Here is a 21,418-nt window from a genome sequence, read left to right on the forward strand (position 1 = left end):
TTGGAAGACATATTGTTTTAAAATCAGTTTTGGTTCTGTTGTTTGACATTTTCCTACAGAATACCATTTTTTCCCAAGTATACATTTGTGAAACAAGTCCAGTTTTTGCAACAACACTGGTGAGAATTTAACTGACCCCAGGGTCCACTTCTTTCCAGTGTTGCTTCAGTTTAAATCTGAAAGTTACATTGCATCCCACTGGAAATCTGAAGGAGCACCAATAAAGATACAAGACTGAGCAATCAGTGGCATAGGTAACCCTTTGCATGGAGAGTTTATACTATTTTAACTCCTTAGTGTTGCACTGAGCATTATTCATATAGAGATAGTCATCATTATCTTAGAAGTGTCTGCATTTTTATAGTGAAATATATAAAGTACTTGCACTCTGGTTCAGTAAATGCCCATGCAATTGTTTTTTTAAGTGCAAGGAGTCCTGTTGAAGGTTATCCCTGTCTGAGGTGATAGAAAGCAGCCATGCAGAAAAGGTCTTGGGATGCTGATGGATGAGAAGCTGGACATGAGCAGACAGTGTGTGCTTGCAGCCCAGAGGGCCCGTCACATCCTGGTTTGCATCAAAAGATGTGTGGCCAGCAGATCGAGTGAGGTGATTCTGCCACTTTCCTCTGCGCTGGTGAGACCTCACCTGGAGGGCTGCGTCCAACTCTGGAGCCCTCAACACAGGAAGGACATGGGCCTCATGGACTGGGTCCAGAGGAGGGCCAAGAAAATGATCATGGGGTTGGAACACCTCTGCTATGAAGACAAACTGAGGGAGCTGGGGTGGTTCAGCCTGGAGAAGAGAAGGCTCTGGGGAGACCTAATAACAGCCTTCCAGTACCTGAAGAGAGCCTACAAAAAGGATGGAGAGAGACTGTTTACAAAAGCCTGTAGTGCTTAGGAGGAGGGGCAATGGTTTCAAACTAGATACATGTAGATTTAGATTGGATGTTAGGAAAAAGTTCTTTCCCATGAGGGTAGTGGAACACTGGAACAGGTTGCCAGGGAGGTAGTTGAAGCCCTATCCCTGGAGATGATTCAAGAGATCAACTGGATCTAGTTGAGGATGGCCCTGCTTTCTGCAGAGGAGGTTGGACTAGATGACCCTTGGAGGTCCCTTCCAACCCAGACCATTCTGTCATTCTGTGATTCTAGGAAGTGTTTATAGGATTGAGGCTGAGCTGCAGTGTATCATCACCAAATTCTAGTGTGATATGCTGGATGCCGTGCCATGTGCAGGACTGTATGTAATTTCTGGTCATTTTCATTAGATGTAGGAAATCCTGGGTGCATCTTAGTGTTAGAATTTCAGCTCCTGCTCTCTCTGACTGTAACTCTTTTCATTGCTAGGCACTGAAAAGTTGCGGGAACTGCTGTGATGGGAGGGTATCTTCTGGTACTCCATATTGAAAAGTGTAAGAGATGAGTTTGGCACATCTCTTACCACCACCCCCAGTTTAATCAAAGCAGCCACACTTGTTGCAGATGTAATTCCAGGGCAAGATTTGACCTTCCAATTTAAAAGCCCTCCTATGTCTATGAGTAAAAATAATTAGCAATATAAAGTGAAGGAGTAGGCTTAATTAATTAAAATTGTGATGGTCTTCATGTTGCCCTGCTTTGATACCATGTGAACATCTACTGCAGTGTTTCATGCTTTTCTTTAAAAATGCAGGTAATATGAAGTTAGGTGATTCTGTGACAATCCCAGCTTCTGGTGACAGAGCAGAGCTGTTTCTAACTTCTTAGTTAGAAGTAGTAGTAGTATCAGAGTTAGAATCGGAGAATTATAGAAAGCTTAGAGTTGGAAGGGGCCTTTAAAGGTCATCTAGTCCAACTTCAACTAGACCAGGTTGCTCAAAGGCCCATCCAACCAGACTTGGAATGTTTCTGGAGAAGGCGAATCTACCATCTCTCTGGGAAACCTTGGCCAGTTTCACCACCCTCATTATAAAAAGTGTCTTCCTTGTATCTAATGTAAGTCTACCCTCACAGTTTAAAACCATTACCTCTTTTCCTGTCATAACAGGCCCTGCTAAAAAGTTTATCTCCATCTTTCTTAAACTTTAAGTACTGGAAGGCTGTTACAAGGTCTCCTCAGAGCCTTCTCTTCTCCGGGCTGAACAGCTTCAACTCTTTCAGCCTTTCTTCATAGAAGAGGTGTTCCATCCCTCTTAGTTTTTGGGGCCCTTCTCTGGTCTCTCTCCAACAGATCCATGTCTTTCCTGTGCTGAAGTCTACAGAGCTGAACACTGTATTCTGGGTAGAGTCTAACCAGAGTGGAGAAGAGGGGCAGTTGCATGAAAAATGTCATGAAAATGTTTCTTCATCCTCTGCAACTCAAAACAAGGATGGAAAGAGAAAGGGTTTTTAAAAAGTAGCACAAACATTCAAGCCAGGCATGTGGCTGATTTTTTACTTCTTAGGTGAAACAGAAAAAGGGTAGCAATAACAGGATTAGGTGGTGCAGCAGCCATCTGGCTTTCAAAGCAGGAGGAGCCTTCTTGCATAAGCACAGCCTGCCTTTTGAGAGGCAGAGACATCTGTCACATCACAAAAATTTTACCTTGTTTGGTGTGTCTCTACTCTGATCCATGCATCTGCCTCCCCACCTGAATGCACCAAAAGTAGTTTTGTTTGCAAGGCTTGTGAAGAACATCACCTTTTAAGCCAATGAGTATGGGTAGGGTAGAAGGATTAAACGAAAGTGTAATGTTAAAGAAAAAAAATTATATTAACCTGTGTCTATTTGTGGCAATCATCAGCCTTGGGGTAGGTGAGGCAAAAAAAGTGAATATAGTTCTCTTTCGGATTTGTGTGTGCACCTGTGTTTATTCCCTCACTTTCCTGTTGGGCCTCATCAGCCACCTGCACAGAGAAAGGCAGGTGTGTACACAGATATTCCAAGGGCAGTTTTGCAAGGTTAGTTCCTAGTACATCTGACTGCCCTGGCGTGGGCACATATGGAAAATACTGTTGGCAGTAAAAGCCATGATACTATCAATGCTTTTATTGTAAGCATTCATACTATGAGTTCCCTAAAATATTTTACTGGTAGTAATTTGGCAAAAGCCAAGTGAAACACATTGTTGATAAAGAGGAGTTTGTTTGCATCATTTGCAGAGGCATTTTTTGTTAATATTTTTCTACACGTGGGTATGGAAATAAAATATTAAAGAACATTAGTAACAGAGACATTAACAGTCAGAGTGGTGTGGAGTTAATGTAGCTCCTGAGTCTCCCTGGGATGCAAAGCACCCAGAGGGAAAGCAAAGGCAGCAAGCAGCTGCTGGGTGACAGATTTTCTCTGTAGCCCCTGTCCACCTGCTTTGACCAGATCAGGTCCTGCTAGCACTCACTGGTAATTACCCCAGGCACAGGGCAGGGCTCACCATGGTGACTAGCAACTTTTTAAAACACAAATTGTTTTCATTTTTTGCAGTACTATTGGCTGTGGGGGAAGGGCCAGGTTGTGGTATTTTTGCTTATGAAATAGGATATTTTTCCTGTACCAAAGTGGTTCAAAAGTCTTTCACTGTTGGAGGAATGGTGAGTGCTGGGGAATTGTTTACCTGTGCAGCTCTGACAGCTTTGTGCAGAAGGCTTCTGCATCTACAGAGGAGTCTCCCACCTCTGCTCCAGAAAAGAAACTAATGAAAGGGGAAAAACCATTTTGGTTTAGGCGTTTTGCCTTTTAAAGGAGGGAGGCAGAAACTAATCTGTCAGGTATTTTTGAAGCTACTTAAGGAACAGCTTACAGGTATCATCACTGGCACAAAGTGTTTTATTTTATGGATGAATGTGCTGATGAAATAGTTTAGACTGGATATTTTAAATGAACGTTTGAGTGTGCTTTCCTGAACGTACTTTTGATAAGTTAAAATTTGGAGGAGTCATTTGTTGCTAAGTTGAACAAGAGGCATGCTTAAAGCTAGTGAATAAGTACCAAGACAATCCTCTGATTTACAGTTGTTCATGGTTTGATCTTGCTGTCATTTCTATCAGATGAAGAACTTAAGATGCCATATAAATTATTAACTATATCTGTGAGATCCCACCTTCTAAACAACTTCTTACAAAATCCTAAGCACTAAGTATTCCGGCCCTGCAAAATTACTGTACTGGAGGGTCAGCTGGTGGGGAAAAGTGGATGTTTGGTCTGACAAATTAAAAGCTGTGTTTACATATGGTGAAATAACACCATATGTATCAAGGTTGCTAGCATTTTGCAAGGCAGCAATTAGTGCTATCTTGAGTAGCATTGTGTGGCTCTGGCTCATTTACCTCAAAGCTGGGGTGAGAGGATTCCTGAGCTTCCCAAGGGCAGGAAGACACTCATCAGTATTCTCAGGTTTTCATGACTGAATGGCTTTAGCATGATCTGTTTTCTAAATGAAAAGTGATGCTGAAAGAACTGGATGCAAACTAAGGGAAACATTTCAGAAACGGGGGGTGGGGTGTGTCTTTCTGTTTACAGATGAAAATATATCTGCTGTTCAGAATAGAAACTCTTTGAAATACAACTTTAAAATTTGAGATGCCACTGGCAAACTTCCATCCCTGTCTGTAGTAGATAAATTGTCAGTGCACTAAAAATTAAATCTTTTCTGCCCCTCTGGGTTTTTTTTTTTTTCTTCTAAAATGGTATCACGCCACTGTATTTGTCTATCTTCAACATTAGGGATCATCTACAGGGACTGTAAATTGAGTTGCTGAACAAAACAGTCAAGCTTGTAGCTGCTGACCTGTTAGCTGCCTGTGTTTCTTTCTCATGTTTCTTTCTGCACAGCAATGGCCTGCATTCCATACATGAAATGGAAAGAGAGATGATTGGATTAAATGGCTCTAAATGCCATGTCCATGGAAATGATATTGTCTAATTACCCCTTAATTTCCATCCTGTAGATATATTTTTATATGCTCAAAACTGCTGATGTTCTTTAAGACACAGTAGCCCATTTTTAGCCTTTGAGCATTTCAGATTCCTGTCATTTCCCCTGTGTTTATTTCCTCTGACAGGATCTCTAACCATTGCTATTGAAATTCTTGTTTTGAACCTGTTCATTCTAGATGCCAGACCAGTTTGATCAGACAGTGGTGCTTAACCAGCTGCGCTATTCTGGGATGTTGGAGACAGTCAGGATCCGGAGGGCTGGTTTTCCTGTCCGAAGGCCATTTCAAGACTTTTATAAAAGGTAAGCACACTGACTTGTGCACTTCAGATGTGACTCATGAGTATTAAATCAACATTGTCATGTTGAGTAATAAAGTGAAAATCTTACTAGATTGTTATTACAAGAAAATCGTATTGCAAAATCAGAACTTGTCTCTTACATGAGGTGATCAATAATTCTTGGTTGCTAGGTATAAAGTTCTCATGAGAAACCTAACTCTGCCTGAAGATTTAAATGAGAAATGTGCCGTCCTGCTTCATCTGTATGACAACACAAGCACTGAGTGGCAGCTTGGGAAAAACAAGGTAAAATAATCTGTGTGTATTGTGGAGCTGGTGCTTATACAAAGCTGAAGGAACAGGATTTGGACTGCACAGCTGTGGAGATGTAATGGTAATTACTTCTGGACTTAAAAGAAACTGTGCATACCTAATTGGTGCTCTTGAAACCCTTATAGCAACAATTAATGGTTGTGCTGAGTCATTAGCTGTCTGAGGCATTTAGACACTGACTGGTGATTTCACCCATGGAAAAAGAGCCCACTTGAATTTTCTGCCACTGCTCACAAGTGGTAGTGCTGGTGAGGAACAGAGCTTAAAACATGGCTGGGGAAGGACTGTTTAGAAGGGCATGTAGTGACAGGACAAGGGGCAATGTTTTTAAACTGGAGTAGGATATTTAGGATGGTCATAAAGAGGAAGTTCTTTACAATGAGAGCAGTAAAATACTGGAACAGGTTATCCAGGGATGTGGTTGAGGCCCCATCCCTAGAGATATTCAAGATAAGCCTCGATGCGGCCTTGAGCAGCCTGATGTAGTTGGAGGTGTGCCTGCTCACTGCAGGAGGGTTAGACAAAGAACACCTTTGAGGGTCTCTTCAACCCAATGTACTCTGTGGATCTGTGGTAGTTGGATTTTATAATTTTTAGCAGCATGTGAGGTAACACTTTTGTTCTGCAGGAAGCTGAACTCATACAAGTAAACCCACCTGCATGATAACCTGCTCAAGAAGAATTTTATCTGAGGTTTATGTGGCAGAGTTGAGCTCTAAGTGTCTTTGCCATCCTAGTCTGAGTCTTTTTCAGAGGTACATTGGACCTCAATATGTGTCCCACAGGATAACCTGAACTTTGCTCACAACTTCTTTCTCTTTCAAAAAAAAAAAACAAAACCAAAATTATTTCAATTAAAATAATAGAATTGGTTTTGAGAAGTAAACCAGTCTAGGTGGTTTTACATGTTTCTTTCTCAAGTTTGATTTTGAACAACAGCTGTGTGCAGAGCTTTCTTCCTTGCAGATTTGTGCTCTTGGACTTAACAAATTAGGTAAAAGCATTGTGTACTCAGGAGAAGATTCCCCACTGCAGGCTTTGAGATTTCCTAAGCATTAAAAATTCCTCGTGCAAAGGACTAGAGAGTGGATTACATACACAAGGTCTTTGCTGCCAAGGATCATTCTCCAGACCTCTGCAGATGGCTTTCCCTTTTTCCTCTGGGTAACTTGAGCTAGCATTCCCAGGGCTTCTGTAGTGGAGAGAGAATGAAAATCAGATCCAGAAGTAAAGTCTGATGGATTATGTGAATTGATCAAAATATGTGTTATTGTCAGTCTTAATGTCATTTGTTAAATTGTGAAAAAACTGTCTCATTGCCATAAGGTTAGCAAAAATATTTTGTAAAATCTGATAGATTTCTGTGTGAAACACCCTTCTTCCTCATCCTCTTCTCCCCACAACAGCATGGTTTTGAAGGTGTTTCTTCATGCCTCTGCACACTTAAGGAGTCTTGCAGATGATATTGAGAAAGTTGATTTAATCAGTTGATTAAATCAGTTGTTGATTTTACAGTTATTGTAAGAGAGAGAATCTGAAGTGCTCTGATGAAAATTGAAGTCACTTTTCATCCTAGTTTTGTAGACTATGGCTTACAAAATAATACAGTGGCAATGTTCAGCGCAGAACTAGGCAGTGCTTCTCATTACACTTTCAGCTGTAGTATACTAACTGTATTTATGCATGGACCCTGGACAGTACTTTGGTATTTTAGGGACATATATTTGTCAGAACCCGAAATTGTTTTAACCAGCTGCTCATCAAGACCTTGGCAAGAGCCAGAGCTCTGTTGTAAGTTCCCTTACTGGGGCCTGGGCTCATCCCAGCCAGGAGCTGCCTGCGCATTTGTAAGAATCTTCATAAAGAGCTTATTGTAGAAGAGAACAAGAGAACACTGGTTTCAGGCTGAACATGGGCACTATTTTCCCTGTGTTACTTAAAAGGGGTAGTAACAACATTGCCATGATTTAGCTTCAGTGTGATATTTTCATGTCTTTTACATCTCAAGCTGCAATGGCTCAGACAAGACTAATGGCTGGGCTTAATATGTGCATAACATCCATTTTTATTTTAAGAAGTAGCTGTATGCCTTTCTAAAGCAGAATTTTGCTGTGTTTTTAAAGCCAGTGTGTGTAGAGCAAAGAAAGGTTTTCCAATGAGTGGAAGAAAAGGCTTTTTCAATGAGTAAAAATGTTCTATAGAAAGAGTTGCCCAGTGCAACTTGGATACGGGAACTTTGAGGTATTCTGTGATCTATGGTGGTAAAATGTAGTCTCTTTCTAGCTACATCCAAAACTCAAAACTGTGCCTTTCTTGAGGAGGAAAGCTGCTGTAGCTTTCATGGTGGGCGGGCTTCATTTCTCCATAAACACAAAGGAAAAATCTATCTTTTTTCTATTTGAAGACCCCCAAAAGTCCATGTTTTTCTTCATTGTTGTTGTTATTGTTTGTTCATTGGGGTTATTTTGTTTGTGTTCTTCATGTTGTTTTCTTGGGGTTTTTTGTTTGTTGGTTGGTTGGTTGGTTCACAGCCAGAAAAATCCAAAACGCTTCAAGGAAGCATTCCTGCTTTTAGAGTAGTGCACTTTCCTCATTGCAATGTTGTGGTGTCCAGCCTGGCTCTCATCATGGTTAATCAAAGTGTCACTGACTGAGTTATTTCCAGCTGCTCATGTCTTAGGCAGCAGCATGCCAGGCTATTGCCACCTATAGCTGATACAAGCAGATTTAGCCTTCAAAATGGAAAAGTCAAGGACACCTGGCAAAAGCACTGGCAGCAGATAGCTCACCACTCTGTGAGTGTGCAGTAAAGAGCAGACGTCAAGGCAAGTGGAAGAGGGAAGCTGCATGCCCTTTGCCTCTGCTTGGCTGGAGAAACAGTTGGATTAGCTCAATATATGTCAATGCCATGTGCTAAAGTTGCCTCCAAGAGGCACTAGGCAGCCCAGGTAAATGATGCAGGTTAGTGCTGGGATTGAGAGCCTAGGGCATGATCTGTTTGCAGGGAGGGCAGACAGCTATAGTGCAATGTCTGGCCCTGGCAGATGTGTCCCCATGTAAACAGCAGGAAAATCCAGTTGAGTCACCCTGAATATGAAACCACTTTCATTTCTGCTTACTTCTGCAGGCTTATAGCAATGTCATTTGAGGCAAAGAGGCTTGTAAGAGGTTGTGGAGCTTGATGTTACTGTGAAACAGCTAAATTATCAGGGAGTATTTCTGTCCCTCAAATCAGGAAGCTCATGCTAAGTCCTACAAATTCTTTGGTCTCTGTGAGTGGGAAAGGCTGTTTAATTAATAGAGTAATGATGTTGCTGTTTGGAAAGTCCTGCTACAAGTTACAGTGTCCATTAGTGTAATCACACAGACACAGAATCAGTGAAATTTCCCAGTGAAATCCAAAGTTAGAGGATCATCTGCAGGTGTTAGCTTTTAAGAGAAACATGTTATGTTTGTTTATGAATTCAAAGCTGAGGCTTGCTGCCCAAACTGACATTGGCAGCACTTTGGCTATCCTTTATATATGGTGCTCTCTGCTAATTGTTACAGCCAGATGTTTTCTTGTGTAGGTGTTTCTTCGGGAGTCCCTGGAACATAAGTTGGAAAAACAGCGAGAGGTGGAAGTCACCAAGGCAGCAATGATTATCCGAGCACACATCTTAGGTTATGCAGCCCGGTAAGTGACTAGATGAGAATATTCATAATCAGACTTTGGAATAAATGGGCAAGGCATCATGGAGTTAAATCCTTCTCACAATTCATAACTTCTCTTAGGGACCAGGCATCCAAATCCTGTAAGTGGCTTTTGAAAATACTAGCTGGTGTCTTTGCCAGACCAATGAATAAAACAAAATGGATTTTGAATTGTCTTAATATAATGAATGGAAGTTTGGAAGTCAGTCAGTAACCATATAATTGTATCACGGCATTAGATCCATGGTAGGAACTCCAGCTGGATGGCAGGTCATGGGGCTGCCCCAAGTTACCAGCTGAGAGTCAGACTTGTCTTTGCTTTGTAAGAAAGGAGAAGACAGATGAGACTAAACAGGTTGGTTCTTAAAAAGCTATGATACTAGGTAACTGATGAATGTTTCATTTGTTTACCTGGCTTCATGCATAATGTACAAGGTGGAGTCGCTCATCCCATTTGTTTATTTCTCTTTTTTTCTCCAAATCAGTTGAGGACAGTTTAAAGAAACTTGTTTGCATAATGAGGTAATTTTTCTTCATGCCTGTATTAGTCACATCCTTATTTTTTGACCAGTATGTTGCTTAAAAACTGTGCTCCTTTTCTGATGACAGAGCTATCTTGGTGTTCATGCTCTTTCCTTTCAGAGATGTAGGATGACTATCCACATATATTCCTTCTTGGCATGTGTGCACACAGACCTGTCCTTTTAGCATCTCTTTCTCGGGGGCATATGAACATGTAAGACAGGTAATGTGCATTTCTTTAGTGAAGACACAGACAGCGCTGTCAAAGAAATTAATTTCTTTCCTCTGAAAGGGAGGAGAATGTGAATGAAAATGAGGAAACCACCACAGAACTAGAAATAATAAATTCGTTTACTATCATGGCCTCATTATTGCAGGTCACCATGTCAAGGACCTTTTGCAACTGCTCATTGCTTCCTTTTTTCCTTAAAATTTTGACCTTTTTTTCTTTTTTCTTTCTCTCCCAGAAAGCGATACAGAAAGATTCTCTACTATGTGGTTGTGCTACAGAAGAACTACAGAGCCTTCAGCAGTAGAAAAAAGTTCCTGTGCCTGAAGAAAGCAGCCATAATCCTTCAGAAGCAGTGGCGAGGCCAGCTTGCTCGTCGTGTTTACAGGGAGAGACTAGAGGAGAAGTGGAGACTAGAGGAGGAAAGAAGAAAGGAGGAAGAAAGGTGCAATATGCTGGCTTACATCACTCCTATCTGTGACCTATTAGGTTTTTGTCTGAATACCCTTTATTTCAAGATATTCTTGATCAAATGATTTTGGAAACCTTTCCTTCTATCACTAAAAAGGTGCATGTAGCTGTTATGGTAGTTTCATATTTGCAGATGTACCATTGGTGACCTTATTTTTGACTGCCTTTTCCATGTGGCAGATGAGCTCAGTAAGTTGAGCTATTGCCTAGCTGAGGTATGTGATGAGCTTCTGCTGACCTTGGTTTTATTAACTTATTTTCTTCCCTCACTTTCAGGGAAAGACAAAGGCAAGAGGCAGAGCGTCTTGCCCAGCAGGTAAATGGTATTTTTAATGTTTTCAGCCTTCCCATTTATTAGAGTATCTCAACCCAACCATTAAAAAAAATAGAAGGCATCTGTGCCATTTAAACTAAACTTATTACAGGAGCTGGCAGATAAAGCCAAAGGAAATTTGATACAGTTGTTTGCATGGAGATTTCACCTCATGCTCCATTTAAATTCTGCCAAAGACTGAACTTTCTGCATATACTTGAGCGTTCCGGTGTCTGTGAGCAAATGTAATCATGCTTTCATTTTTCTTTTGATTTCCTTTTCTTTCTGATCTAGGCATAAGGGTCCTTTTAAATGAATAGCATAGTAGGAATATAGTGCTTTACAAACTTTTTAAAGGAATATTGCATTGAGGGAGTTCATGGTATTTTGTTTTATGTTATTTTACCTTTTTTTTTTTTATATCACATGAAGGCTGAAGAAGAGAGAAAGAAGCAGGAACTGGCTGCCATTCAGAAAGCTCAAAAGGAGGCAGAGCTGAAACAAAAGGTGGAAAAGCAGAAAGAAAGCAGGCAGGTGGAAGAAATCTTACGTCTAGAAAAAGAAATTGAAGACCTGCAGCGCGTGAAGAAGCAGCAGGAGCTGTCCTTAACAGAGGCTTCATTACAGAGACTGCAGCAGCTTCGAGATGAGGAACTCCGGCGGCTTGAGGATGAAGCATGTCGAGCAGCCCAGGAGTTCCTGGAATCTCTGAACTTTGATGAGATCGATGAATGTGTCCGAAACATTGAGAAGTCTCTCTCTGTGGGCAATGGGTATCCTGCTGAGCTGACTGAACAGACTGGAAATGCTTGCAGTGAAAAGCCCAATTTTAACTTCAGCCAGCCATATCCTGAGGAGGAGGTAGATGAGGGCTTTGAAGCTGATGATGATGCATTTAAGGATTCACCCAACCCAAGTGAGCATGGCCATTCTGATCAAAGGACCAGTGGCATCAGAACAAGCGATGATTCCTCAGAGGAGGATCCCTATATGAATGATACTGTGGTGCCAACAATTCCTGCTGCCAGCAACACCATGCTTATACCTCCTACCCATGATACAGTCAGTCTCCACAATTCTTCAAGTGGTGAATCCACATACTGCATGCCAGAAAATGTATCCTGTAGACCCCCAAATTCTGTTGAACTTATTTCTCCTGATGGAGACTATGATTATGACCAAGACGATTATGAAGATGGTGCTATTACTTCTGGTAGCAGTGTGACCTTCTCTAACTCACACAGTAGCCAGTGGTCACCAGACTACCGATACTCGGTGGGGACGTACAATAGTTCTGGAGCATACCGATTTAGCTCTGAAGGAGCTCAGTCTTCTGTAAGTATCATTGTTTTTATTATCTAATAACTGTTGCATGCTTTATGATTTTTTTTTTTTTACCACTTTGCAGCCACAGAGTCACTGTAGATGTTCTTAATTATGTCTGTCTTTAGTTCAACTTGCTTAAACTGTATATGGACAGAGTTGTCTGTTGCCATCTAGATGCTGCTGGGGTCAGTGCATAGGTCCAATGATGCTTGCAGTTCTAGGCTTATGCAGGGATATGGTTCTATCAATTTTCATGCAGAACTGTACATTATTTGGCAAAGAGCTCAGAGCATGGCCTTGGTTGTGTAATTCCTAAGCAAAATTTTTCTCTGTGCATTTGGAGTTGGGGTAGCATGGTGAGAAATTGGTTTCAGCAAAACCAGATTCAGTTATGCAGGTAGGTTGAAACAGTATCGAGAAATAAGCTGCTTGCAACAGTGCCTGAAGTGCCAAATGTATTTTGAGATTACTTGGAGAGTAAATTTCACATGATGGCAAATGTTAAAATAATTGAGGTGGACACTCATACAGAGGAGCTCTTTTCAGTGCCCTTCACTGTGGGATTTACTCCCACAGATATTTTTTTGGAAGAATATGATTTCTTCTACCACTCAGAAAATACTTCTGTGAGACAGAAAGAGAATGTTCACACTAAAATATCTTATTACAGTAGAGGTAATGAAAAGCAATCCAAGAGCCATTTGGATGAGTTGACATTACTGGCCTAAGAGGAAAACATTTTGAGCTGTTGGGAACTCATTCTAGATGTTTGTCAGTACAGAATTCTGATAATTCAGAGTGAGGCTGGAGGAAAGCTATAACCAGAGCTTGGGGAATATGTTTCTTTTTCAAGACTTTTCTTAACTGTTATCCACAGCACTTCAATGATGCAGGGAGGCCGGACATACCCTGGCCAGGCTCCTGCACAGGGATAACTTCCTGAGCAGCTGCAAAGCTGTTTCAATAGATTCATTACATGACATTAGGGGTAGTGTGTAATCAAACAGTTAAGATCAAACTGCACTCCTTCCTTTGTTAGCTGGATGAAAACCAATGAGAAATAATGTCCTTACAATACACCTTAGAAAGCTATAGCAGAAGACTTCTAAACCAGTTTTGTCTCAACTCTTTCCTGAGAGATCATGTCACCTTTACTTTGTTTCTTCTGTAGTTTGAAGACAGTGAAGAAGATTTTGATTCCAGGTTTGATACAGATGATGAACTTTCCTACCGGAGGGATTCAGTCTATAGCTGTGTCAGCTTGCCCTACTTTCACAGCTTTCTGTACATGAAAGGTACTGGATCAATCAGAATTTGCTAAATACACAAAGTAACCAGAAATATTTATTATGCCTTGCATTCCAGTTTCTGGAGAGTTAAGGTATAGCTTCTTATTTTAACGTATAGTATATACAGCTTCTTATTTTTTAAAGGGTGATGGAAAAGTAACTTAATTTGATCTGCTTTCAAATTAAGTTACTTGCAGTGGCTTACGTCTAGCATTGTCTTTTCCTCTCAGCAAAGGAGCATCATCATTTTGAGCTGCTTCTGTTTCATTTTACATCTTTGCTGTCTTGTAAATAATGCAATGTCTGGTATAAATGTAAGAAAATAACTCACAAGTTTTACCAAATTTTGGGGAAAGCTGATACATGCTCCCAAACTCTTTTCATAGAAACAGCATTCCATATTGCAGATCAGTTTTACTGACCTCAATCGACTTTCATTTTGGACCCGAAAGTCACAGAAGGTTGTACAGCAAAGGGGCCTGACGGACTCTGAAAGAACAGGAGTTCTCTGGTTAAGATTCTTGATTTTAGCTTTTGATGATTGATAGTAAATCATAATTTATGAGATAATAATGTATGAGACCCATCACTGTATCATAACTTATTTTCCTGGAATTGGAAGAGTGATGAATGTGCACCCAGCTATGTTTGCATGGAAAATAATGCAGTCATCAGCAGCATGGCATTATTTCTGACAGAGTTAGCAATAAGTTTTTTGTGGAATGACAGGATTACATTGGTTTGGTTAGGATTTTTATGTCTGTGATGTAAATACAGTGCACAGTGTATTGCCTACCATGTAGTCACACTTTGGTATGACTGAGCTCACATTGCTGTATTTCTACTCTAGCTTTTTCAAGTTTTGAGTTGGTTGTTGCTTCCTACTAACCTGGAGAGAGAGAGGAGTTTAACACTAAACTTTTCTTAGGTTATCATTGACATACATTGAAAATATTATTAAAGATCTGGTTCTCATATGCCATATGACTTTTAAATAATGTATTAGTTATGATATATATGTAACGTGCAAGTATATATAACTGTATGTATAACATATATGATGTTATTATATAAAGATGCATTATAAATTATTATTCAAGGGTCTTTAGATTGTTAACAATATTGGTAGCCTTAAGGATATACAAAAATGAGATCTTTGGTTTCTTAGCTTACAGGAGAAGCTCAGTGTAACTGCGGCATTGATGGTCAGCATCTTCCAGCTCTGGTTGGGTCACAGCTTGTGGTTTATGTATTATAGTTGTTTCTCTTAACTATGTATAAACCCACATCTGTCTTTCTTGCCAGGTGGCTTAATAAACACATGGAAGCGACGCTGGTGTGTCCTGAAAGATGAGACCTTCTTGTGGTTTCGTTCCAAGCAGGAAGCACTTAAGCAGGGTTGGCTTCACAAAAAGGGGGGTGGATCATCTACGCTTTCCAGAAGGAACTGGAAGAAACGATGGTTTGTTCTCAGACAGTCCAGGTTGATGTACTTTGAAAATGACAGTGAAGAAAAGCTAAAGGGCGCCATTGATGTCCGAACAGCCAAGTAAGTTTATATGTTTTTATGTTAGACATGGTTCCTTCTACGTGAGGCTTGATCTGGGAAGATGTTGAGTGCCTTGCCTTCATATTATGTTAATTCAGGCATGAGCGTGTGATGAAGGTAATGAGAGCAGATGTCCTCACCTGGCTCTCTCTTAAGTCTACAGGGTGCTCCAGAGCTAAGCCAGTGCCAAATACTTCAGAAAACTGCTGCTATAATCAACTCATCTATGCTTTCTCCCAGACTAGAGGCCCTATTTAGGCTGTAATGATTCCCAAGGCAATTTGTGGCACGTAGCCAAGTCCACAGCTGCAGACAAACCTAGAATGCATAGGGTGGAGTTAATAGGCCTTGAATATATTGAAATCAACATGGGTCAAAGCTGTGTCTCCCATATGCATTTACAGTTTTTTTCAGGTTTGAAATAATTGTAGTACTGATAGAAAAGTCTTTAAAATGCATGTATTCATTTTGAAAAACCAGAATTACTAAACTTAGTAAATTAGGTTTTGCTAAGTAATGTTCCTTATGCCCTAGAATTCTATGCTTCCTGAAGCACACATCAAAGTAAATTTTCTAAGGGATGATATTTTTCTTTCAGGATGCTTTATGAACATCTGGATTATCTAACTAATTTGAAAATTAGACTACCAATGACTGTGACATATGATTCCACTCAGCTCCTTGTAATCTGCAACTATCCATTTTCTTTTGTTAATTTAACACAATACTTAAACTAAATTGAAATCTTAGATTAATCTTTGCTTTGGAAGTCCTGGCTTGAGTCTGATTTCAAGCATGACAAAGTAAATAGTTTCAGTGAACATCCTGACTAAGTCTTGAAAAACAACTGGGTTGCTGGCTGTCAAGTAAATGACTGAATGTAGCCTGCAGTTCCTACCATTTATTTTTCATGTTGTTGAAAATTACTCTGTCTAATGTACCATAGAATTTATTTAGTATATTTTCTAATATGTTTAAATTTTTTGTTGTTGTTGTTGTCACCACAGTCTTTCACTGATGGTGCTGTATAAAATTCTTTGCTGAAAGTACTTTTACAATTCTTGGGTGAAGTTTGTTGAATCTAACTTGAGCTGGAGGTTCAATCAATAACTATTTGTGCATAAGACAGCTAAAAGAAGGGGTACTTTCATTTAAAGAGCTGTATGTCATAAGAAGTAAGCAATAGATTTTCTAGGTAACTTTAATATTCACCGAGCACATTCCTAACATACCATGCAACTTAAATATTTCACCACTCCATATTAGGGACCCCCTTCAAATTAAACAAATCTAGGCCAATTCATTTGCAACACAGAATAGGGCTTATGTTCCTGGACAGTGCTATTGGGAGGGAACAAAACCAAACTAAAGAAAGCAGGCCAGAATTAGTTTTTTTGTTTTCATAGCAGTTAAATGGTCCTCATGAGTCTGATAAGCAGAGCTTGCATGTGTTGTTTATAGAATAGAGATTTATAAAAGCTGATTAGGAAATATAGCTAGTTAAGGAAATAGTAAGCTTCAAAGAAATTAAAGTAGCAAAACAGAAATCAAGTTGACTTTTTTAAGCTTCAGCAAAACCTAATATAATACTTAAATTTCTCCTTAAAAATCTTGTGCTTCGTGGTTCTTGACTTTTTCATATGTTGATTCTTAAAAGGCCAAACTACAAAATAGAGAGATGTAATCTTTCAGCAGATGGGTGCTCAACTTCTTCTGGAAGTGGTGTTTGCAACTGTTTTATGCTGACTTAACAACCACATAGAGTCACTGAACCATACTTTATTTGCTTTTCTTTAAAATCTTCAAGAGCTCTTTTTTTTTTTTTACCACTTCAAAAATTACTTGGGTATGTCATCAGTTCAGAAATGCATCCATTTCTCTACCGGTACATTGCCCTTCTTGAGGTTTAATAATGCTTTTCCTTTAGTTCTTGTTAAAAAAATAACAGAATAGTCAATATAGTGACATTCATAATAGTTTGAAAATATGTAATTAGAAAATACAGCTACTATAGTTTGGTGAATTAATACTGGCTGATAAATCACATCGTGAGTCTTGTAAATGAACCCTGTGAAGGCTGACTGCTATTTAATTATCAGTAGTCTGTGAGCCTCTCAGCAGAACAGAATTTTCAAAATCTTGATAATTGTCAATCTTGGCATCTTCTTTTTTTCAGAGAGATTGTTGATAATACAGGCAAAGAAAACGGTATTGATTTAATAATGGGTGATAGAACCTACCACTTAATTGCTGAGTCTCCTGAGGATGCAAGGTATGAAAATCATCAGGCCTTTTTATTTATATTTTTTTCTTTCTTGTTTTCACCTCTATGTAATTTTGACTAGTGCTTGTCATCAATTTGTTTTCCCACTGTTATAAAATATTTAGGCTGTTAAACATGTCGTACTTAACACTTTTTCAAAAGGCCTGCTGAGAAGAAAATTTTGTGGCAGAACATTACTTGGAAGAGTGAAAATTTGCAGAGAATTTAGCTGTTACCTATTCATTACTAGAAACCTTATGAAATACAGTAGGTCTTTAGAGAAGCAGTCATCACCCATTGATGCATGTCTTGTGCATTGCTGTTCTCTGTTTTGCTGCATAGATTGCATCAATGTTTAAGAGCCAGTAAACTGCCTGAAATAAAGTCCTGTACTTTATGGTTGGGATCTGTTTGCCAAAGCTGAGCCTAATTTTTTTATTTTTTTTTAGATAAAAGTTGTAATGTGTTCACTGAATTGTAGGGTGAAAGGGTGTTCATGAATAAGAAGAGTATGCAATAGAGTGTTCCCTTTCTGCTGATTTAAAAATGGTCTTGCTTTTGTTGCTAAGAGGTCCATATCAGATTGTTAGGAGAGGCTGGTGGGTGAGGAGCAAGCTTTACTTGTCCAATCAGTTGTAGCACATCTTTAAAAATAAATCCCCAGACTACAGTTCCTGCAAGGTAATAATATCTTTGCCTGTAAAAATCAAGCATTTTAATAAAGTAAACTCAATAATCAAAGCTTATTACCCAGTGTCTTGCTGCCTCAAGGCCAGAATACAGGATGCCTATGTCAACATCACTTGAGCTACTTTGCTCTGAAGCCTTGACTGTTGCTTCATGTTCTATTATTTTTAAAGGTATAGCTTCCTGTATCACAGGACCTTAAGTATAATGGTTGGACTTCAACCATCTTAAAGGTCTTTTCCAACTGAAACAATTTTATAAACTTAGCAATGCTTACAAATGTAGAACCATTTTTTTTTCTTGGCATGCTTAAAATTACTCTTGAAATAACTTAAGAGCTTTCCAGCAGTTCTAGTTAAGATTCTTGTAACATGTAAGTGTATTTTAAAATGAAGTCAAGTCTCTCCTATCAGACTTGTGTACATGCCTAGGTGCCAGTAAGAAATTACCAGAGTACAGACTGTGGTCATGCAGCACTTTTTTTCTTAAACATGGAGGAGGAGACACTATGTACTATCATCATGTATAGCACACATAACACACCATCCAGAAGTTACTGTTGAAACCGAGATGACAGATGTGCAGGAAGCCTGGTTTCAAGACCTAAGTGATCCAGAAATGAGTATGTTCTCATCTTCTTTATAGTCAGACACTCTAAATGTTCATTTATCTTCATGTCTTGTATTGTTTCTAATGAGAGCATAAACTGTTAGAAAGTAAGGAGGATGTGACAGCAGAGATACTGTTTGACCACTACATCTGCTTTCTCAAGCTATTTTGGCAGTTTGGTTTCCAGATGTCTGTATTATGGGGAGCTGTTGGCTTCTGAATGCTGCAGTTAAGGAGGCAGCACTTTAAGTGTCCCAGCCTTAAAATCTGTGACTATAAGCGAGTGCAGAAATGATAGCTTTATGTTTAATGCAGTAGTTCTGTGGCTTTTTAACTCAACCTCGTGGTGGTGGTGGCAGAGCCTCAGCAGAAAAGTAAGGAGTCTGTTTTAAAGGCTGGGCTTTTGAGCCCTTTGAAAACTTAGCCCCGGGAGGTTTTCATTAGAATAGCAAATTCCTATCTCAGAGAATGGCATTCAGGAACCTGTCAAACAGGCCAAGCTCTGCCCTCAGATTTCAATGGGATTGCTTAGAGCAGTTGAGCTTTATCATATACAAGTGTTAGGAAGGTTGAGATTTCCCAGAAGCAGAAGGTGTGGTTGGAATTAAATCTTTCTGCAATTGCTGCTCAGCACTTAGGAGCTGAAGTACTGGAAACTTCTCTGACACTTTCCCTATTGCAGATATATACAAGGCTAGTGGAGTGGCACCAGCTGGCTCTGGTTCGACTTCGCTGGTCCTTCCAGCAGTTGGATTTTCCAATGCTACATAGGGAACAAAAAAGTAGAGGTGTATGCTTGGGGATTTTACTGTTTTTCCTCTCTCGGTTGTACTTCAGCAGAGGATTTGGTGGACTTGGGTGGCCTTTGCAGGAGTATCATTGTAAGACACTATTACCGGTTGTGCCATCAGTGCAGCAGAATTTATAATCTGAAGGTTGGGTTTCCCATTAAAGACTGTGTGCAGCTGGTCATTTATTCTTTTTCCAGATGAAATGTTTGGAATGTGTTATAAATACTGTCCAAGCATTCAGATGTTTCAGTGTGCTTACTGCCAGTTCTTCAGAAATGCCACTTTTTGTACAAGGTATTTGTCTTTGGGAAGAAGGGTTATGACCTGAGCTTGGATGGGAGATCTAGATGGGCTTGCTTATACTCAGTGTTATTTAAACTGACATAAAGCTTTGCTGCTTTCATGCATGTTGACAAAAGGAGTCTTAAGCAGTTTTAAAAACCTGCAGAACCTGCTAGATCTCTACAGAACAAAGGTAACAGAAGGCTTGTGCAGAAGCAACATTTTACTTAGGCTGCTGCCTTTCTCTCTACAGCCAGTGGTTTAGTGTACTGAGTCAAGTCCATGCGTCCACAGAGCAAGAGATCCGAGAGATGCATGATGAGCAGGCAAATCCACAGAATGCTGTGGTAAGTCTAAATCTGAAGAATTTTCTAAAGCCATCTTTTTTAGAAAGCAGTGGCATTGTGGTGGCCACAGCTTCTTAGAGTCACAACTGGTGATAGCTGTGATGCTGGCTAGAAGCTCCATGTTCTTGATCCTGTAGCTAGACAAGAACAGAGTTTGAGTTTGGATTCCTTTCCCATCATTCACCTTGATGAAAAATGAATGTTACTTTTGGGGCTATTTTTTTCTGGTCAATTCTCTATCACACCACAGTGTATGCATGAATTTGAAATTTTCCAAAGATACAGTTAATGAGAAAATTAAAAACTGAAGAGTTGTAAATTTGAGATTTCTCTGATCCTGCATTTATCATTCTGTACAATGTACCCTGGGAATAGAGGGGATACATTTGGAACCTAATATCAAGCAAAGGGAACTAAAACTTCTGCTTAATGGCTTCAGACATTTGTTCTGAGAGGATGCTGTGTATATTGCAATGGCACTTTAGGTAAACATTGAAGCAGGTTTGGAAGCAGAGAAAAATCAGAGCAGCTTTTGAGCCGCTTCCATCCTAGCTAATCTTTTACTGGACCTGTTTATCCAAGTCTCTTAGTTTTCCCCTCAGCAGTTTTAATGGTTAAGAGAAACTGATGCCCAAATCTGCAGTTAATTTTACTTGACCAAAGCTGCTGCTTTTACCTGTCTCTGAGAAGACTCTCAGAGTCTGTGAGTAATTTAATAGTAAATGTCTTCCTTTTCTGGTTGGATCTTTGTTTATAGGGTACACTTGATGTAGGACTAATTGATTCTGTCTGTGCTGCTGACAATCCAGATAGGTAAGTCAGAACCATGCCTGGTGACTTTATTTTTCTCCTTTCTCTAGCCAAAATAGGGTGCTCGATAATTCTGCTCACCAGCCATGCACTGAAGTGACTCACTCTTGCCTGCCTTTTCATAGTACTAAACACCGCATGTTCAAACATGGAATAGGAATGTGGCTTTTATGGGGGCTTCACGAACTTCCCTGACACTGCTTCATGTATGAATTGTTCAGTTTCTAAAGTGGTCCAAAAATAGAAGATAAAATATTTCTTTCGTTTATACAAGTGATCTTCCTCAAAAAAAAAAAAAAAAAGCAACTTGGTTTTGAGTTTTTTAGCAGTATAATTGGCAGACAGATTAATTTTAACATTTTTCTGTTCAGCTTCGCATGCAAGAATGTTAGATTCTACAGGGGTGAGAATTATTTCCCAGACTAAAAATGCTGCATTAAAGAAACAAAAACAAACAAACAAACAAAAAAACCCTGTCAGGGTATTCTTAATTCTTGAAGTAATAAGAGTGTTTTGGGGGATAAAAAGTAATCTGGGTTCAGGCCATGACTCTGGCTATAAGGTTACTCCCTGTGAGGTATTGTTTGTACTATAAAACTTCATGCCAGTCTCCTCATTGTGTATGTGTGAAACAGCTGGATTTAAGTTACTGGTTTGTCCTTGGCCTGCAAGATGTAGATACCACAACTAACAGTGATTATAAGCCTAGGCTTCATAAACAAAGCAACACA

General features: G+C 39.6%; 1 protein-coding gene across 1 annotated transcript in view; it reads left to right on the plus strand.

Annotated features, from left to right (window-relative positions):
- Positions 1–21,418, plus strand: part of MYO10 (myosin X) — a 147,227-nt gene that overhangs the window by 110,843 nt on the left and 14,966 nt on the right. The window contains exons 20-30 of the mRNA XM_054381938.1: positions 5,071–5,195; positions 5,365–5,479; positions 9,076–9,182; positions 10,189–10,395; positions 10,698–10,737; positions 11,167–12,069; positions 13,232–13,355; positions 14,655–14,898; positions 17,075–17,170; positions 19,784–19,877; positions 20,635–20,690. Of these exons, the coding sequence (XP_054237913.1) occupies positions 5,071–5,195; positions 5,365–5,479; positions 9,076–9,182; positions 10,189–10,395; positions 10,698–10,737; positions 11,167–12,069; positions 13,232–13,355; positions 14,655–14,898; positions 17,075–17,170; positions 19,784–19,877; positions 20,635–20,690 (2,111 nt within the window). The remainder of the gene's footprint in view (positions 1–5,070; positions 5,196–5,364; positions 5,480–9,075; positions 9,183–10,188; positions 10,396–10,697; positions 10,738–11,166; positions 12,070–13,231; positions 13,356–14,654; positions 14,899–17,074; positions 17,171–19,783; positions 19,878–20,634; positions 20,691–21,418) is intronic.

The sequence above is a fragment of the Indicator indicator genome, chromosome 6 (genome assembly GCF_027791375.1).
Source record: "Indicator indicator isolate 239-I01 chromosome 6, UM_Iind_1.1, whole genome shotgun sequence".
Classification (NCBI taxonomy): Eukaryota; Metazoa; Chordata; class Aves; order Piciformes; family Indicatoridae; genus Indicator; species Indicator indicator.